Genomic DNA, 21,318 nt, shown 5'->3' with positions numbered 1-21,318 from the left:
GGCAAAAGAAAAGTCAGAGGTTTAACAAGAGAATTTACGTAACAGTATTTTCTTATATAAACAAATGTATTTCCGAAACAAAACAGAAACTTCAGTATACTTCGTGAACTTGCGGAAAGCTCTGAGACTAGGTGCAGTGACTGAAAGACAGATTTTTTTTCAATTACGTCTTCAACAGCCATGTGAGTAGGTGCTATTAGTTATCCACTTACACGTGAGCCCAGAAAGAGGAAGAGACTTATCCAAGATCCTATAGCTAGTAAGTGGTAGGCATCAGTAAAGGAGCTCTTCACATGGAAGTACCACCAGTGCGGATCATGGTAAGGGCCATCACAGAGGGAAGCACAGAGTCCAGGGACAGCACATAAGTGGTGAGTGCCAATGGACAGGGGTAGAGAAGAGGGTAAAGAAAGCCTCACACAGCTCTCCGACAGCATGTCTACAAGCAGTGAGGTGTTGTGAGTCTCCCAATCCCCCACTCTCTGTGTACTGCCTTGTAGCAGTGGATTCCTGTGCTCTTCCTGAATTCCAGAAAGTTTCACACTGAGGACGAGAGACGGACAGCAGCTGCCCCTCTAACACGGTGTACCACAGACACAGATATACAACAACAGATAAACCTTTGGACCCATCTTTCCTCTCTCTGGCTTATGTCGTCCACCTCTGGCAAGGTGCTTCTGGAATAAGGGCTATGGGCAGTCCAAGATCCATGGACTCAGGTAATCTATCATGGAAAAGGGGGGCACCGGCCAGCTGGAGCACAAGGAAGCCAGAACCTAGCCCGGAAGGCTCTTCCCATGACAGTGCAAGGTAGTCAGATGTCAAGGATGAGCACCTCTAAATCAACCCCCCCGCCTCCATTTAGAAAGCAACAGTAACTTCTAAAACATACAGCCCCGGGGACAGGGGGCCATGTGAAGTTATTACCAAATTAAAATGCCTTAGCAATGGCCTCCTGACTATCCCAGTGGGAGAAGAATAGGGGGAGTGTTGGGGATTCTGAGTCATACAGCAGGCTGGGACCTCTGGGGCAGTTAGCGGTCAAAACCACCAAGATTAACAGTCGCCAACTCCCTCAGGCCAGAATGGTTAGTTTCTCTAAGGCACTCACACTCCAAATGCCAGGAGGCCCCCACAGATGTCTGATCAAATCATTCAGCCCTTGTTCCTCTCAAACTCTGCAGCTGGCCTTTCATTTTGGGAGATTTAGCATTTCAACCAGTAAGAGCACCCATTGTCCTGCAAACGTGACGACCAAGCCCCTGGGGTGAAGAGGGTAAACCACTGTACTCAAGAGGAAATCCAGATGGACAGACTGGAACCCAAAAGAAGGAACCAAACATCCACTCCCCTGCTTCACCCCAGAGCATGGAGTTTAAGGATCAGGCCAAGCAAAGGGTTGTAAATGAGAAGAGCATAGGATCTGGAATCAGAGACTTCAGTGTCCAGGGGACACTGGCAAGTTGTGTGACCTTGGGCAATGATGAAACTCTGATTCTCAGCTTTCTCGTCTGCAAATGGGAACCACTCACTTCCCAGGGATCTTGGGAGGATGTGGCGAGAAAGTGCACGTGAAGGGGCTGGCTGTCCTACAGAGTGCCACACAAATGTTATGTGAAAGATGAGATGCCAGAGGCAGGCATCGGATCATGGAGGCTTTGAACACTTGGCTCTAGTTTGAATTCTGAGGTAGGGGAGGGTCACTGAAGGATTCCCAGAGGGCGAGTGCCCAGACCATCGTGTGCATTTTTAAGGATCAATGTTTGGGAGGCGAGGAGGCAGCGAGAGGCTGAAAGGAGAAGTCCAGGAGACAAGAACACTAATCTGGAGAGAGTGCTCTCTCAGTTGCTGAGGGAAGGAAGTGTCTCAAGAAGGACACAGTAACCAACCGAGTGCAACACAGTGGGAGGCCTGGTGAGGTGTGGTCCCTGGATCAACAGCTGGCTTTGGCAACAGGGAGGTTACTCTTGACCTTGACAAAAGCTGGTTCACTGGAGAGTGGGGGTGAAATGCTGATTTCATTGGGTTTAAGAGAACACAGAAAAAGTGGAGTCATGGAATACAGACTACTATTTTTAGGAGTTTTGCTATAATGGAAGACAGAGAAATGGGGCAATCGCTGGAGGGAAGAAGCAGGGAGAGACGTTTTTGAGTTAGAAATTAGCTTAGCATGTTTGTAAGCTGGCTGGAATAAGAGGGAAATTCCTGATGTGATAGAGAGAGGATGGCCATAGGAGAAATGTCCTAGAAGAGGTGAGGGGGGAAAGGACCTAATACAGAAGTAAGAGGGTTGGCCTTCCTCTGCTCGCCCTGCCCTGCCCTGCCCTGGCCCATGACTACCTCTTTATCTTGCAACACTCAGTTTAAGCACCACCCCTTTATGAAACTTTGTAAAAATTTTTTCCCCTCCCTTGCAGAACCAACCTACCTGCCTGTGGACCCCATTTCGCTTTGCTGACTTTCACCTTAGCTCGCTCACTTGTTCCCACACTCTTCTCTCCCTTCCTCCCTCTCATTCATTCATGCATGCATGCATGCATGTAACAAATATTTAGAGGCGAAAGAGACACTCTGCTTGGATTTGTAACCTGGCTCTATCCCTTCCTCGCTGTTTGATTTTGGGCATGTTATTTAATTGCTCTGTGCCTTAACTTCCACATCTTGAAAAACTGGGATTATACTCATACAATTGTACTGAGAATTATGTTAAGAATAAAGTGTGTTTGGGGCGCCTGGGTGGCGTAGTCGGTTAAGCATCCGACTTCAGCCAGGTCACGATCTCGCGGTCCGTGAGTTCGAGCCCCGCGTCAGGCTCTGGGCTGATGGCTCAGAGCCTGGAGCCTGTTTCCGATTCTGTGTCTCCCTCTCTCTCTGCCCCTCCCCCGTTCATGCTCTGTCTCTCTCTGTCCCAAAAATAAATAAACGTTGGAAAAAAAAAATTAAAAAAAAAAAAAAGAATAAAGTGTGTTTAACTCACTAGAATTAAAAAAAAAAAAAAAGACATGATAGGGGCACCTGGGTGGCTTGGTCGGTTAAGCATCTAGCTCTTGGTTTCAGCTCAGGTCATGATCTCATGGTTCATGAATTCAAGCCCAGCACTGGGCTCTGCGCTGGCAGGAGGAAGCCTGCTTCAGATTCTCTTTCTCTTTCTCTCTCTGCCCCTCCCCCACTTGTGCGCGCGCGCACGCGCTCTCTCTCTCTCTCAAAATAAATAAACTTAAAAAAAAGACATGACAAATAAATACAAAAACAAAACAACAACAAAAAAATAAATTGCATCCAGGTCTTTGTGTAGCTTAATGTTCATTTGTTTTAATCACTGAATATTATTTAATTGTATGGATGCCCCACACTTCATGTATCCATTCACCTTGACAGATATCTTGGCTCCTTCCAGTTTTTGATGATTTTGAATAAAATTGCTATAGTTATTTATATTTTAAAAAAGATAATAAAGTGCTTACTACAATGCCAAGGCACTTGGTTTTCTCTCAATACATGTTAACTGTAACAGCCTTGCTGTTGTTGTGTTCCAGACACTGGCCTTGGATTAGGGATACAATGATGACTGAGACCTGGTTATAGCCTAGCATTGACCACACTAAAGAGTAACTATCCATTTAAATGATCTTTCTCTCATACAGCACGAAAACTGAGTGTGGTGCATGGCACAGAGTACCATGCATATTGGACTGAACTCAACTGATTACTTTGACAACTGGAAGGTTAATTAATAAAAAGTGGGGGGGAAGCAGTGGTGATGGCTGGGGGAAATGGAGATGGGACTTTGAGGGTTCTTCCTAGGCCTCTATATTCCAGTCAATGATCTAATTTCTAGAACCCTCCCAGAAAGGACTGAAATCAGATCAGCCCCCTACTATGTCTCTTCCTTCATTCAGACACTAGTTCACTGATGTAGAGTACAGGAACTGGCCGTGAAAATGAAACAAGACCACATAGAGAACACTCAACACAATGCCTGACAAGGAACAGTTAATAAATATTAATGTCCTTTCATGCAAGCATAGTTATTTAATCAAAGCTGGCCAACATTACTGTTGGAGGACTTGCACGAACACACAGATGAGAACCCTCAGCCCAGGGTGGGTCCCACCACTGCTTCTTCAATACTCTCTTCTCTGACCTTCCTGATGATGCATTTCTCCATTTACTAAAGGGTTGTTCCTGGAACAGGACTCGGGAAATGGCAGAAGCAGCTTAGATTAGTTTTAGTAATCCTATTCTGTCATTAAACATTTTCATTTTTATTTTTTTCTGAAGTAGACTTCATGTAAGGAAGGGTACTTAATACTGCCACAGATCCTTTCAAGCTCCAAGATGGAAACTTTTCTCCTTAAGGACAATTTCTATCTCCTCTGACTACCTCTTCTGTCTGACTCCGTTATTATGGATCTGCTGGCTCTTCCTACATTATCATTACTCTCTTCATTTACCCACATTCGGGAGTTGTGGATCCATCCTTCCCTGGGCATCACCGACCCTCTGCTCTTGTGAACTCCCAATGCAGACCAGGGCTTCCATATAGTTTCTGCCCCACTTACGGTGACCTATAATAAACTTGGCAGCACTGGCTTATGTCTCTTTCATCACGTTAAGGCAGAGGGACTGCTTAATCTGAGCCATGTGGAATTTGTGGTATTTCTCAGCTCTAGAGGACCTGCCTTTCAGCTCTTGCTACTTACTGCGCACCGTAATACCTTTTCAACACACCAGGCCACTCTGCTGTTTGATCAGTGACTCTGGAGCTGACATAACTGCAGTTTATTTTTGTCTCCAGGATCTTGTCATTTATGTCATTTTGGCTGGGAAGACGTCCTCCAGTAATCTCTTGCAAACGTGTTAGCCTGAACTGTATAGGCAATGCTCACAGAGACTCTCCGTCAGGGATCTATTGGAAATGCTCCAATTCAATTTTGTTTCTACATTTCATTTATTTGAAAAAAAAAAAAAAACAAACAACCACATCCTCTTTAAGGATGGTAGTGGAAAGAACATGGAAACTAACATTTATTGAGCACAAGCCATGTGCTAATAGTTGACCTAGTTATTTAATTTAGCTTTACAATAATCCTCTAAAGCAGTACAGCCCTTAGATCCAGGCATGAGTCCAAAAGAAGACATGGTTGGAAGATGTACTGTTCTATTTTTAACACTATAAAATTTCAAATGATAAATTTTGATAGGGTTTACACTGAAACTGTTGATTGCTTTGGGTAGTCGACATTTTAACAATATTAATTCTTCCAATCCAAGAGCATGTAATACCTTTGCGTTTATTTGTGTCTACTTCAACTTCTTTCATCTAAGTCTTATAGTCTTCAGTGTACAGGTCTTTCACCTCCTTGGTTAAATTTATTTCTAGGTATTTTATTCTTTGAGGCAACCGTAAATGGACTTTGAAGGAATTTCTCTTACTGATAGTTATTGCTGCATAAAAATGCAACTGATTTTGTGTATTAATTTTGTATCCTGCACCTTTACTGAGTTTGTGTATTAGTTCTAACAGTTTTCTGGTGGACTCTTCAGGATCTTTTCCATATAATATCATGTCATCTGCAAATACAGACAGTTTCACTTCTTCCTTTCTGATGTGGATGCCTTTATTTCTTTTTCTTGCTTGTTCTGGCTAGGTCCTCAAATAGTATGACGAAGAAAAATGGTGGGAATGGATATCCTTGTCTTCTTCCTGATCTTAAAGGAAAAGCTTTCAGCTTCTTATTGTTGAGTATGGTGTTAGCTGTGGGCTTGTCATTTATGGCCTTCATTTTGTTGAGGTAAATTCCCTCTATACTCACTTTTTTGAGAGCTTTTATTATGAATGAATGTTGAAATTTGTCAAATGCCTTGTCTGCATCTATTGGGATGATCATTTAATTTTTATCCTTCATTTTGTTACTGTGGTATATCACACTAATTGATTTGCGATGGTAAACCATCCTTGCATCCCTGGAATAAATCCCATTTAGTCATGGTGTGTGATCCTTTCAATGTATTGTTGAATTTAGTTTGCTAAAATTCTGTTGAGGATTTTTGCATCTATGTTCGCAAGGAAAATTGGCCTGTAATTTTCTCTTCTTGTGGTGTCTTTGTCTGGTTTTGATATCAGGGTAATACTGGCCTCATAAAATGAGTTTGGAAGTGTTCCCCATCCCCTCTAGTTTTCGGAAAAGTTTGAGAAGAATTGATATGAATTCTTCTTTCGATGTTTGGTAGAATTCGCCAGTGAAGCCATTTGGTCCTGGACTTTTGTTTTCTGGGAGTTTCTGATGACCAATTCAATCTCCTTACTAGCAATTGGTCTGTTCAGATTTTCTATTTCTCCATGATTCAGTCCTGATAGGTTCAAATGATAAACTTAACATGACTAGAAAACTAACTGCAATTCACATTTCCCCTGCATACTCTGGGTAAGACTTGCATTTGTGGCCATTGTCAACAAAGCACAGTCACAACCTTTGAGAGTCAATGGAAGCCAGTATTCACGGGCAGCACAAAGGATAAAGATAATGAAGCATCATGAGTAATGATATAACTAGCAGGACATAAATGGTACTGGAGAACTGAAGAGAAAGAAGATCTATACTGTTTCCATTCTTTTTTTTTTTAATTTTTAAATGTTTATGCATTTTTGAGAGAGACAGAGCGAGCAGAGGAGGGTTAGAGAGAGAGGGAGACACAGAATCTGAAGCAGGCTCCAGGCTCCAAGCTGTCAGCATAGAGCTCGACTTGGGGCTCAAACCCATGGACCACAAGATCATGACCTGAGATGGTCGGAAGCTTAACCGACTGAGCCACCCAGGCGCCCCTATACCATTCTATAAAACAGGTTTCAGACAGCCATGGCTACTATGAATAGTAACAGTATTATTAGCTTTTTCTTGTGGGAGATGTGAATTAGCCAGGAATGATGCAATGGACCGTAAAATACATGAAGAGATGGTTCCTGAACCTGAACAGAAAGAGACGGTGTCTGATACCATGAAGAACTGTCATGTATACTGATTAGGTAATAAACAAATACATAAGTATCTCCTTTCCCCATTGTTCTAAATCCTCATCAGTAAATCAATGTATTCCACATGGACCCATCAACATGTTTATACACCAAAGGCATTACAAAAAAATATTTAGCCAGGGCTCTGCACACCCTTAGAGAAGCCCTACTTTAAGTATTATTCTCATTTTTGACAAGACAAACTGACTCTAAAATCCATTCTCTGCTCTCACCAAAGCCTTGCCTTCTTTGGTATAAAGTGCAATGGGCATAAAGGTAAAAAGACTTGAGTTTAAGTAACCAGCTCTTCACTTACTAGCTGTGTAACCTCAGGTAGGTAATCGGTTTCCTTAACTCTTGTAATAGCTGTAATAATACATATTTTATAGAGTTGATGGAAAGATCAAATGATTTCCTGCCACAACGTATGTCAGAGCATTCTTTGAAAGGTTATACAAATGTGAGTTACTGCTCCTACTGTTGTAATACTTGATTTCTGTTTTTACTACTTCTAGATCATCTGAGTTAGTATCATTTCACTAATCTAATGATGAAAAATTGTTCCTTTTATTTTTCTTACTTGGATTATTTTCTCCAACTTACTTGGCTGTCTCCAAACTTCTGCAAATAGGTAGGGGTGTGCAGGGGTGTGTGTGTGTGTGTGTGTGTGTGTGCAGTTAGATTTATACCTAAGTCTTTCTTTGCATGTGTGCTTGCTAATATAAATGATACTGTGTTTTTAATGCCAAATTCCAATACAGGAAAACAACTGACTTTTGTATATTATTAGCCTCATATCCTATAATCTTGCTGTAATTGCTAATTAGCTCCAGGAGTTTTTGGCAAGTCCCTGGGTTTTTCTACATAGACAATCGTGTCATCTGTGAACAAAGACAGTGTTATTTCTTCATTCCCAATCTCTACGCCTTTTAATTCCTTTTCTTTTTTTATTGAATTAGCTGGAGCTTAGAGTATAACACTGGAAAGGAGTGGTGAAGGGGACATTCTTGCCTTTTCCCAATCTTGGGGGAAAGCATTTAGTTTCTCATCATTAAGCATGACATTGGCTACAGGTTTTTTTTTATAAGTATTCTTTACCATACTCTATTCCTAGTTTGCTGACAGTTTTTTTGTAAAATCATGATTGGATGTTGGATTGTTATCAAGTGCTTTTTCTGCATCATATAGGTATGATCATATGATTTTTCTCCTTCAGCCTGTTCATATGATGGAAGACAGTCACTGATTTGCTAATGTTGAAGCAGGCTTGCATACTTGGAATAAATCCTACTTGGTTGGAGTGTTTGATTCTTCTTACATATTACTGGATTCAATATGCTAATATTTTGTTGGGATTTTTATGTTAGCAAAAGATAACAGTCTGTGGTTTTCCTTTCTTATGATGTCTTTTTTCAAAGTAAACTCTACCCCCAACATGGGGCTTGAACTTATGGCCCCAACATCAAGAGTCTCACACTTTCCCAAATGAGCCAGCCAGGCACCACCTTTCGTATAATGTCTTCATCTAATTTTGGTTTTAGGATAATGCTAGCTTCACAGAACAAGTTAGGAAGTGTTCCCTCTGCTTCTATTTTCTGGAAGAGACTGTAGAGAACTGGTATCATCTTTTCCTGAAATGTTTGATAGAATTCACCAGTGAAACCAACTGAGTGTAGTGTTTTCTGTTTTAGGTTATTAAATTTTGATTCAGTTTCTTTAGTAGATACAGGCCTATTCAGATGATCTATTTCTTCTTGTGTGAGCTTTGATGGTTTGTGTCTTCCAAGGAATTGGTCCATTTCCCCTAAGTTATCAAATATGCCTTTACAGAGTTGTTCACACTATTCTTTTATTATCCTTTTAATATCCATGGGATCAGTATTGATGATCCCCCTTTTATTTCTGATCTTAGTCATTTGTATCTTCTCTCTTTTTTCTTGGTTAGCCTGGCTAGAGGTTTCTCAATTTCATTAATATTTTCAAAGAACCAGTTGTGGGTTTTGCTGATTTTCTCTACTCATTTCTGCACTCTACTTCTTTGATGGCCCCCTAAGTATTACATCTCTTTACACTTCTGTCCTCTCCAATCAGCAGCCCAAGTCATCTTCCTACAGGTCAAAACTGACGATGTTTTTCACCTGCTTAAAACACTTCAATGGCATCTTTTGACCTCAAGATGAAGCCTAAACTTCTTACTGTTATATCTAAAGCCCTGCATGATTTGGCCGGCCCATTCTTCCAGACTTATCATGTCTCACCCTCAGATCTCCTGGAGATTTGACAGCCCAGCAAAGATAAATATTGAATATTAAGCCTTTACACAAATATTAATTTCAATTGTAGATAAGGATGAGATACTTAAACAGGCTAATAGGATATACAGAAAACTCTCCAACTGATTCAGAATTTAAAAGACCATAAAGAAAAACCAGATTAGCAAAACCTAATATATGTTAGCAAAAATTAATATGTGTTTTTGAAAACAGTGTTTAGAGACCTAGAGATAATGAAAGTTTGAAAAAAATTACAGAAAAGAAGGCACATCCAAATACATCTTTTCATTGTAAATGTACATGAGGAAACACAGAAAATGTAAACTCAAAAGGAAGAAAAGTACCCACAATCCCACTACCCTAATATTACTACTACATTCTGCCATAGCGATTATGATATAGTCAGATCTGATTATAGTGACAGACTTGAAGGCTATACCCCCATGGTTCTCAACCCTGGCATGTTAGAATCACCTGGGAGAACTTTTAAACTTTAAGGCACCTACACCTGATTCCTGATCAACTAAATCAGAATCTCAGGGTGGTGAGGACTTGGGTTGAGAGACGCTGTATATGGGCAGACTCCTGTGTGTCAAGCAGGGCTCTCTCCTCAAAGTTGAGTTTACTCTTGGTATCAATCAACTGGGAAAGTGGAGAGTTCCTCAGACAGAAGGCAGCATCTTTTAGAGCAATGATTCTCAACTTGGACCCATATTGGACTCACCCGAAGAGCTTAAAAAAACCCTAATGGCCAAGCTACACCTCAACCCGATGACATCAGAAGCTATATGGGGTGGAATGCAGGCATCAGCAATTTTTTAAGCTCCCCAGGTGATTCCAATATGTAGTCCAGTTTAAGAGCCACTGTGCTGAGAGCTCCAGGTAAGCTACAAAGTGAGAATGTGGCTCTTTGGGTCTTGATCATATAGGTATCGAGATGTATAGCAGGAAGCCCTGTTGTGAAACAGGGCAGAAGCTGTGAGGCAAAGAGCCCAGTCAAATCCAGCGATGCTGAGCTCTCCTGTTGTGAACTAAGTATGGCCCTGGCTTGAGCTGTCTACAGAAGAGACAGACTACTATTTTGAGTTTCTTATATTTTCAGGGTTTATTTCTCTGTTGTCCTCTTTTAATTCTTAGTGAAATATTTTTAGCTCTGCTTAGAGGAACCAAGATAAAAAGGTTTCTGTTGTTGTTTTCTTTTTGACAGCATTAAAGAGAACCTATGCTCTCTGGAATCAACGTAATGGTAGTGGCAGTTCCTGAAGTGAGAGACCCTCCAGGAGATGGTGACACTCGGGGTTAAAGGCAGGGGCCACGTGACAGTTACGTTCCCCCCAAATCTTCCAATATGGAGACTTGGGCCTGGGTTTTGTTATTAAAGATGGCACTATTCTGTCTTACATCCTCTTCCTCTGTCCTTAATTAATTTAACATTTATCGAATATTTACTGTGAGCCACAAACACTATACAAGGCACTGGGAATACAACTGTGAGCAAGACATTCATACCTCCTGCCCTTATAATGCTTACTTAAGATCAAATTGACAGAGTGAATTTGGGAAAAAGAGAAAGCACTGTGGAATAGTGGGATGGGTAGAAAATTTGGAGCCAGGTGGAGAAGGAGTAGAATGCTAGCTTGACCACATACAGTTCTCTGAACACAGGTAAATTATTTCTATACTTACTTTCTCATTTGTTAAAATGCATTTAAATACCACCTACTTCGGGGCGCCTGAGTGGCTCAGTTGGTTAAGCGCCCAACTCTTGATTTCAGCTTAGGTCATGATCTCGTGGTTTGTGGCATCAAGTGTCAGGGTCTGTGCTGACAGCACAGAGTCTGCTTGGGATTCTCTCTCTCTCCCTCTCTCTCTGCCCCTCCCCCCCTCGCATGCATGTTCTCTCTCTCTCTCTCTCAAAAATAAATTTAAAAAACATTAAAATACAATAAAATAAGGGGCACCTGGGTGGCTCAGTCTGACTCTTGGTTTCGGCCCAGGTCATGATCTTGCAATTCGTGGGTTCAAACCCCACATCGGGCTCCATGCTAACCGTGTAGAGCCTGCTTGGGATTTTCTCTCTCTCCCTCTCTTTCTGCCCCTCCCCTGCTCATGTTCTCTCTCTAAGTAAATAAATAAACTTTAAAAACTAAAATAAATTAAATGCCACCTATTTCATAGAATTGTCCACCAATTAATCCATCCATCCATCCATCCATCCATCTATCCAACAAATGTTTATTGAGCAATCACTAAGTGCTAGGCACTGTTTTATGTGCTAAGAAATAGTTGTGAAAAAAAACAGACAAGCACCTTCCACCTGCCCTCCCTCTACTGGAAGGAGACAATCAACAAGTAAGTGAAACATAAATATCCAACAGTAAAAAATACCCCAGAGAAAAATGACACAGTAGAGGGAACAGGGAATGAATGCCAATGGAGGTTGTGGCTACAACTTTAAATGGGACGGACAGGGAAGGCTTCACTGAGAAAGGGGATATTTGAGCCAACCTCTGAAAAAGTGGGGCAGATGTCTGGGGAAGAGCACCCCAAACAAAGAAATGAGCAAATGCCAAGAGTCTTAGGCGGGAATGGGCCTGGAGGATTTGAGGCACAGCAAAGTGCCCAGTATAGTATAATAAACAAGGAAAGTCATTAAGAAAACAGGAGTCTAGACCACGTAGGGGCCTTGGTTGAGCACGGTAAAACCAAACTGGCTCTTAGCTAAGAGAAGTCACTGGAGAGTTCTGATCACAGGAGCAACCAGGTCTATCTTACATTTGAACAGGATCACTTTGGCTTCAGTGTGGAACTGGACCACTGGGAAGCAAGTATGAAAGCAGCCAGGAGTGAAATAATGGAGGAAACGATGGTTGTCTGGACAGAGAGATGGTGGCAGAGACAGTGAGGAACAGTTGGCTCTGGAGGTATTTAAGGTAAAGCCAATAGGCTCTGCTGATGATTAATGTCAGAGACATGATGCTAGGTTTTTGACCTGAGCAACTGGAAGGATGAAGTCACCATTTACCAGGGTCAGGAAGATTCTGGGGGGAGGCAGGGGTTGTGAATCAGGGGTTTGGTTCTGGACATGTTAAGTGTGAGATGCCCACAACATCCAAGTAAAGAAGACAACTGGATAAGTGAGTCAGAAGTATGGGGAAAGAGGACTAGGCTTGCACTATGCATTTGGGAGATACCAGCTTCAGATGATACAGCATCTAAAGTCACGGGACTGGTGAGATCTTCTAAGAAAAGCATGAGGCACATAGTAAGTGTTCAATAAACACTTTCCCCATGCAGCCACAGGGACTTGGCAGGCCATTCTGGAAAGAGTTAACTGGCCTTGGGGTATTATTACAGACTGCTCTGGGTTTATAGGCCTTTCACAGTTGGCTTGGTTTCCACAAGCCTTTGGGGGTTAAAAATTGTTGGTTTTGGCTTTCAGTTCTTTGTGTCTTCACAGAGAATTCATTATGAAAGTAGACAGAGCGCCAAAGTCCCCATGCTTTTGCCCACATGGTAACGATAAAACACCACATCATGGCAGTAGACAGGAGCTCTCCCAGAGCACAGAGCACCTACCCACATGCAGCTGACGTGGATGAAGCCTCCCTTTGACTAAACCAGCTCCCTGAAGGCTGACATCAGCTCAGGAAACACACACCTGGACACCACGGTCTGGCTCCGTCAAGGCTCCAGGTGGCTCTTCTCTCCATTCCTGGCTCCTGGTGTCACATTCCTCATAACTGAGATTTCCTTCAGGTTCTGTGCTGAATGTTCTGCCTGCAGATACTGGCAGGCCTAACCCCCTCTCTTCCCCTCATCTGCTCGGATGTCACCTTTCAACGAGGCCTGCCCTGACCACTCCATTTAAACCTGTAATCTCTTCATGAGCATTTCCTTGTCCTGCGCGACTGTCTTCCGTGCCACATACTACCTTCCAAGATATTGAAAACTTTACTTATTTATTATACTTTTTGTTTAATGACCTTTTTAAAAAATGTTTTTGAGGGGCGCCTGGGTGGCGCAGTCGGTTAAGCGTCCGACTTCAGCCAGGTCACGATCTCGCAGTCTGTGAGTTCGAGCCCCGCGTCAGGCTCTGGGCTGATGGCTCAGAGCCTGGAGCCTGTTTCCGATTCTGTGTCTTCCTCTCTCTCTGCCCCTCCCCCGTTCATGCTCTGTCTCTCTCTGTCCCAAAAATAAATAAACGTTGAAAAAAAAAAATTTTTTTAAAATGTTTTTGAGAAAGAGAGACAGAACATGATTGGGGGAGGGGCAGAGAGAGGGAGACACAGAATCCGAAGCAGGCTCCAAGCTCTGAGGTGTCAGCACAGAGTCTGACATGGGGCTCGAACTCATGAACTGCGAGATCGTGATCTGAGTCAAAGTCACAGCTTAACTGACTGAGCCACCCAGGTGCCCCTAATGACCATCCTGTTCACTGGGCTATCCTCAGAACAGAGAACGCTGCTTGCCACATCGCACTTGCTGGAGAAGTTTGTTAAATAAATGAGGAGGTGCTTACCTCAATGTTGGGGCAGCAGCCTGTAGCCCTGAGCCTTTCCCCAGGACCCTCAACTTTAAACAACAGACTTGCAGAGAACCCAGAGCCTCCCCAGGGACCAGACTGGACACCCCACCCCCACCCCATCCAATCAAACTGTAGTTGAATACACAGCCTGAGTGTCCACCCCCAGGGGAATATGAGATTAGTTCTTGGGCAATCTTGAGGCCAGCAAAACCCAGCTCACCAGCCTCACATCCTGGTTATTCTTGTTCAGTCCCCCAATGATGCCTTCTCAGTTTCCTCATGCTCAAGTCACTGCTCTCTGCTTCTTCGTGGCCCACATCTCCCCCGCTGCCCCATATTCTAACTTTCCACTGTGTTCTCTGAAGCCTTGTTCCTTTATATCCTCAGCTTCTCCAGTGAACGTCCCTTCCATCTGCTGCTTTCACAGAAACCTGGGTCTCCCCCTGAAAACGCCATTTCCTCTACAGCCCTGGGTGAGGGAGGCTGCTCTTTCCTGTGTTCTCCATGCACCTGAGGAACCCTTGTCTCCTCTTTGTGCTCCATCTTTCCGGCTACCAGTATGTCATTCTTATTAGATAAAATCAGAAACAAGAACCTGTTCCTTGTTCGTGCTATCCAGAAATACTATCCCTTACCCTCCCTCACTGTTCTCATTTACTCTCTTCCCATTCACTAAGTCTTTAGTTCACAGTATAGTCTTTCCCATCAAACTTATAAGGGTGTTCATTTGGCTTAGAGTTTTCAGTTTTAGGGTGCCTGGGTGGCTCAGTCATTTGAGCATTGGCTCTTGGTTTCAGCTCAGGTTAGGATCTCAGAGTTTGTGAGTTCAAGCTCCACATGGGGCTCCATGCTGACAGTGCAGAGCCTGCTTGGGATTCTCTCTCTCCCTCAAAATAAATAAATAAACTTAAAAAAAAAAGAATTTTCAGGGGTGCCTAGATGGCTCAGTCAGTTAAGCGTCCGACTTTGGCTCAGGTCATGATCTTGCTGGTCATGAAAGTGAGCCCCTCGTCGGGCTCTGTGCTGACAGCTCAGAGCCTGAAGCCTGCTTCAAATTCTGTGTCTCCCTCTCCCTCTGCCCCCACTTCAAAAATGAATAAACATTAAAAAATTTTTTTTAATAAATAAAAGTATTTTCAATTTTATCCCAATTACAAAGCACAGAGTTGGTACTTAAGAAATAGTTGCTAAATGAATGAGTGAAAAATGAAATTTGGGGCATGGAGCAGGAGGCAAGCTGAAGTTCAAGTCTCATTTTGGGGCTATATTTTTCCTAGTTTAGCAGACACAGATAAGGGTACAGGATAGGCTGAATCTCATCCTTGGGTGATTATCATTATCCCCATTTGATAACTCTCTCAAGATTATAGCAAGTAAGACGTGGAACTGGGCTTTAAAACTCCATGTCTGACACCATAGCCTATGTTTCTAACTGCCAATAAACACTGCCCTCCTCAACAACACAGCTTGCAGTTAAAAGACAAAGTTTCAGACAGATCACTGCATTGAAGTATTTTGAGTAATTTTCATAGTGCTGACACATGATCTTGTCAGATACATACGAGCAGTAGGGAATTCTCAAAGGAAATGGAAAACTATTTTTTCCACAAAGGTATCAAGAAATACAGTGAAGATAAACAAAAATCCAAAGCATCTATTTTCAGATTTGTAGAGAATCACTGGATATAGAGACATTTAAAGAATATTTCTCTATATTAGGAATTTAAGAATGGAAAAACACCTGAGGTGGGGACATAATTTTTATGCAGCTATATCTGTGCAGAACTCTCGATTCAAGCAAATATGATTCGTGGGCCAAATCTGACCCACTATCTTATTTTTCATATGGCCTGTGAGTTAAGAGTTATTTTTAATGGTTGAGAATAAAAATCAGAAGAATATTTCATGACACATAAAAATTATAACAAAATTTCAGTATCCATAAATAAAATTTCTTTGGAATACAGACCTATTCATTTGTCTACGTGACATCCATGGCTGTTTTCATGTTACAGCAGCAGAGTTGAGTAGTTGCAACAGAAACAATAAAGCCAAAAAAACCTAACATATCGATCATCTGGCCCTTACAGAAAACATTGCCCAACCCATAATAGTTCATTTCTTCTGACTTATCTTCCAGTTTGCTAATGCTGTCTTTAGTTGTCTCTAATCTGCCATTAAATACTATTGAGTTTTTGATTTTAGTAAACGTGTTTTTTAATTCTAGAAGTTTTGTTTTTCCAACCTAATATTTTGCTTTTTCTAGTCCCCTAGTCCATGTATACAGCTCAATCTTGTCTTTATTTCCTTAAATATAGTATATCTAATTGCCTTACCAACTGTGTCTGGTAAGTCCAATTTCACAAGTCTTTGTGGGTCCCCCTCTGTTGTCTGTTGTTTTTCATGGTTCTCACTAATGGAGCCTTGTTCCCTTGCGCACTTCAGTTATTTTTACTCTGAGCTGTTTGTTTCTTTTAAAGGTTATTTGCAGGGATTTCACGTCTTCCTCCAGAGCGGGTTTGCGTTTGCCTCTGCCAGGACTTTGGCGGCACTGCCAGTCTGGGATACATTAAACTCTCATATAATTAAAGTTCACGGCTTGAGGTTCCACAGATCACCTGAGCGACGAGAACCCTGGCTGCAAATAGCAAGTGTGGCTTTTTTAAAATGAATTTATTGCTCTGATCCACTAAGAGTTCTGGAAACCTGAGTTGAACTTCTAGCTCCACCTATGCTAAGTCCTTTGGGGTTCCAGTTTGATGTGGAAAGGGTCAAAAGATGGAAAATATGGAAGAGATGTCAGTAGACCTGGAAGCTAGAATGAGAAGGTCTAACAATTTAATCAGAGTTTCAGAAGAGGAGTGGAGAGAGGGTGGGCAGAGGCAATATTTAAAGAGATGATGGCTGAAAATTTTCCAAAACATATGAGTTCTTATACTACAGAAGTATAGTGACAGACAGTAGCTACACTTGTGGTTAGCAAGGTGTAACATATGGACTCTTCAAATCCCTAGGTTGTACACCTGAAACTAATATAACACTGTATGTCAACTATACTTCAATTTAAAAAACCAATTCTGTAAACACACACACACACACACACACACACACACACACACACACCTGTTTGATTTAAAAATTAAATAAATAATTTTTGGGGTGCCTGAGTGGCTCAGTCGGTTAAGCATCCAACTCTTGGTTTTGGCTCAGGTCATGATTTCATGGTTCGTAAGCTCGAGCCCCACATCAGGCTCTGCACAGACAATGCAGAGGCTACTTGGGATTTTCTCTCTCCCTCTCTCTCTGTTCCTCTTTCCCTCTCAAAATAAATAAACATTTTTAAAATTAATTAAATTTTAAAAATCTAAATGAATCTAATCACAATAAATAAAAAGAAATGCTCACATTTATAAATCTATTTATACTTTATAGAACCCTTTCTTCTAGTCTTCCTTAAAAACCTTGGGAAGTGGATCTTATTATCTACATTTCTGATAAGAAAAAACTGGTATTCAGAGAGCTAAAACAAATTATCTAAGGTCGCATAATTCTTTTTTTTAATTATTGTTTATTTATTTTTGAGAGAGAGACAGATCACGAGCAGGGGAGGGGCAGAGAGAAAGGGAGACACAGAATGTGAAGCAGGCTCCAGGCTCTGAGCTGTCAGCACAGAGCCTGACGCGGGGCTTGAACCCACGAACTGTGAGATCATGACCTGAGCCGAAGTCAGACGCCCAACTGACCAAGCCACCCAGGCGCCCCTAAGGTCACATAATTCTAAGCAGCAGGGGCAGAATTCAAATCTAGTTCTTCTGATTCAAGTTCAGGTCCTTTCCTGTGCATTAGAATTAGAACACAACACAGCAGGGGCACCTGGGTGGCTCAGTCGGTTGGGTGTCTGACTTCAGCTCAGGTCATGATCTCCTGGTCGGTGAGTTCTCATACTGTCAGCTTGTCAGTGCAGAGCCTGCTTCGGAAGCCCTGTCCCCGTCTCTCTCTCTCTGCCCCTCCCCTGCTTGCGCTCACTCTCTCAAAAATTAAAAAAAAAAAAAAAAAAAAAAAGAACACAACACAGTAGAAGGTGACTTCATAAGAGGAGATCTGGATACTGCTGAGGGATCAACTCCAAAACCCAGAATCGTTCACTTGGAAACTTCTCCTTGGAAGCAGGTAAAAACCATTTCCACACATCTGTGCTTTCTTCTAAAGATAGCACTGGATTGGAAAAGTCTTTGCAATCAGAGGCAGGAAAGTTCTAGCTTATACCTTGTGAGTTATTCCCCAGGCTAAAGACCAAGTTGCCTCAAATGGCTCATGGATCTGGCCTGGTACACACCAGAAAGCTGCACATCAGCCTGCTGTGTACCACCCAACTGTTGAGACAACAGGGCAGGAGTGTCCTCCTAATTCCCCTTCTTACGCTGCTGGAGACAGTTTAAACACCGTAGTTAACATGTCCTAAGTAACATGCCTTTTGTTCATCGATGTGATTTGACTTGGTAAATTACTACATCTCTTCCATTCTGGTGGCATTTCACTTGCTTAGCTGATACTTGATTTCTTTTTTTTTTTTTTTTTGCCCAGAGCACTAAATTAAGAATTTTCGAAGAGTGAAGGCTGTGGCTTTCTAGCATAATTGAGCCCCATTCCCCAGATGTTAACATATAGCTGACATCTCTCTACTAGCCTGGTATAAAGAGCAGACCATCCTTCCCTCGTGGCTGCCTCCGTGATGTATAAAAGCTGGAAGAATTACAATGCCTGAATTCACAGTATGAGGCATGAAAGCCAAAATGCCAGAAGCCAGGGAAAGGGTTTAGATGCTAGATAATTCAGTGGGAAAGCCAAATAGCCCCAGATTCAATGTCTTGTATGTAGGCACAGCCATCACCATCACAAGCGGCTGTGGGCAAGGCTTCATGCAAGAGAGGAAAGGAGACACAATGCCCATCTTTCATGTCAGTCTGGTGCTGGCAGGGGACACGGGACTACAAAAGTGACTGACAACAGAATGGAGCCACAGGCAGTTTTTCAACCATTTACTGCATATCAACCATGTGAGAGGTGCCATGCAGGGTATGAACACACAGAATGTATACAGTCCAATCTCAAGGCATCCCAGTCTAACTGGAGAAGTGCACGGTCATCCACCTATCATACATGCATCCATCCGTGCAGCCATGGTTACTGAGCACCTCACAAACATAAACCAGCACTGGCTGGGTGCTAGAAAGGACAAGAAGGCCAGAACAGAGCAGGATTCTGAAAGGATTAGACTCTCTGTACTTGAAAGCCCTTATGAAGTAATCACTTCAGGTAAGTTCTCACAATAACCCTAAGAGGTAGGTATATTGGTGTCCTCCTCTTACAGATGGACTGAGGCTCAGAGTGGCTAAGTAGCTTGCCCCAAATCAGAAAGAGAATAAATGGCAATCTGGGATTTGAACCAAGGCAGGCCTGGCTCTAAGCCTGTGCTCTTAATAAATTGATAATTATGACACAGTTCATTATACTACAATGAGATCATCGGTGGCAGAAGGAGAAAATTCACAGGAAGCAGAGGGGGAGAGATTGTGAATTTTGTGCAGGGAAGAGGTAGTCTTTGAGTTTTCCCAGGAGACCAGCAAGGAAAGGGAATTGCAGGCACAGAGAAGAAGCACATGCAAAGGCAGAGGGGAACGGAGGGTTTGCCAGTGGCAAAGACAGGAGCCAACGCGGCAGAGGAAGCCTGATCACAGCAGTCTTTTGCACACCAGGCCGCAGAGCATCTCTGACAGGCCACTGCCTCCTGCTACAATTCAACCATCCTCCGCTCTGTAGCAGAAGACTTCCCGGGGCCTCCTTGTCCCTCAAACCTGGCAGCGGCTCCTTCTGTAAGGAGCTCCCTGTGCCAGCCAAACCTAAGGCTTCATGTTTGCACTCACGATCCCATCCCCTCTGGGCCCCTGCAGACTATAACATGCTCCAAGATTCTGCTGATGGCGGGGGCGGGGAGCAGAGGTCCCAGGGAGTCCCCCAACAAAAGCAGGGCTGAGGAGGTGACCCTTCGAAGACGGACCCCAGTTCTCACAGACGTCTCTACCACAGAGTCAAGGTGCTTTCTTGTTCTACTCACAGTTTAGAGTCCAGCTTCAGGAGGAAACCCAACCGATCATACTCTGAAAAAGAACAGAAAAGCAGAAAATGTCACTAAAGTCAAGCCACTGTTGACACTAGCAGGTTACATTCCCCAGACACAGATCATGGGGACAGACAACTGCTCAAGGAACAGACCCAAATACATAAGCTGTAACTAAATTTAAGTCTCGAACTCTTGCTGAACACCTGTTTTATGAAGGACGAGGTTCAATGCCAGGTGTTTCCCAGACCCTCTAGGCCAACCAGTTCCTGTGCTGGTATATAACTGCCTTCCTGTTTAAACGTGGTGCTTGACTGAAACTTAGTTAAACCGCAAAACTGGACCCCCAAAGAAGTAACAGGGTTAGAAGCAATTTCTGATTCCTCTAAGCTCTAGTCATAATTTTTGCTGGAGCAGCCGTGTTAACTATGGAGTGAAGATGTGGCAGCCAAGGGGTCCTCAAATCCAGGGCAATGACCCCATCGTCTTCATGACAGGCACAAGGAACTGACAGGTCTGATTACACAAAGGGTAGGAAATTTAGAGTGAAATCTAAAAATAAGTTGTAAGGTGTTTACAACAAACGATAAATCATGAATATTTTAGGTTCTTTATATCTTGCCTCACCCTAAAACGAGGTTGAAGCAGTTTTACAAAATTGTAATGAAGTACAAGATCTTTTAAAAAGAAGATATCTGGGGGGAGGTACCTCTGTGGCTCAGTCAGTTAAGTGCCTGCCTCCTGATTTCAGCTCAGGTCATGATCTTAGGGCCGTGAGACTGAGCCCCGCATCAGACTCCATGCTGAGCATGGAGCCTGCTTAAGATTCCCTCCCCTGCTCGCTCTCTCGCTCTCTCTCTCTCTCTCTCTAAATAAAAAAAGAATAAAACAGGGAAGATATCTGGTATCTAGAACCACAGGGGAAATAAGCATAAGAAAAATAGTACTGCCAGGATAAGAACACCAAAACTGGATGATCTAAGGTCCTATGTGCTGGCTGGAGGAAGATTATAGATTTACCCCCAAGATTTCTCACAGCTAAAGCTAAATGCGAAGCACTGATGAAATGATTTATAGTGTTCATCAAATAAACCAGGAGAAACACAGCTATTCCTGCTACTAAGACTTGAGGGAAGTATCATGAGGTTATTTCTTATAGCTTTGGTCAATGTTTGCAAAGCATGTGTGTGTGTGTTTGTGTGTGCATGGTGTTGACTATGTCAAAATAAAGCAGTCTATGAATGCAGTTCTCAGTTGGCCTGGCTTAACCTGAGGATAAAACAGAATACCAAGGCCAAACACCTAAATGGCAAAGGTCATGCAGCAAGGTTTTCGAGGAACTCAGTCTTCAATAAGCAATGATGGCCAAGAGAAAGAAGGTACC

The 21,318-nt window shown here is 42.7% G+C and overlaps 1 protein-coding gene across 1 annotated transcript in view; it reads right to left on the bottom strand.

The window, feature by feature from the left end:
* ST3GAL3 (ST3 beta-galactoside alpha-2,3-sialyltransferase 3) overlaps positions 1 to 21,318 on the bottom strand; it is a 201,240-nt gene that overhangs the window by 78,244 nt on the left and 101,678 nt on the right. The window contains 1 exon segment of the mRNA XM_030325389.1: positions 19,932 to 19,974. Coding sequence (XP_030181249.1) covers positions 19,932 to 19,974 — 43 coding nt within the window.

Source organism: Lynx canadensis, chromosome C1, assembly GCF_007474595.2.
Source record: "Lynx canadensis isolate LIC74 chromosome C1, mLynCan4.pri.v2, whole genome shotgun sequence".
NCBI classification, from domain to species: Eukaryota; Metazoa; Chordata; class Mammalia; order Carnivora; family Felidae; genus Lynx; species Lynx canadensis.
This window is presented reverse-complemented; position numbering and strand designations above follow the sequence as displayed.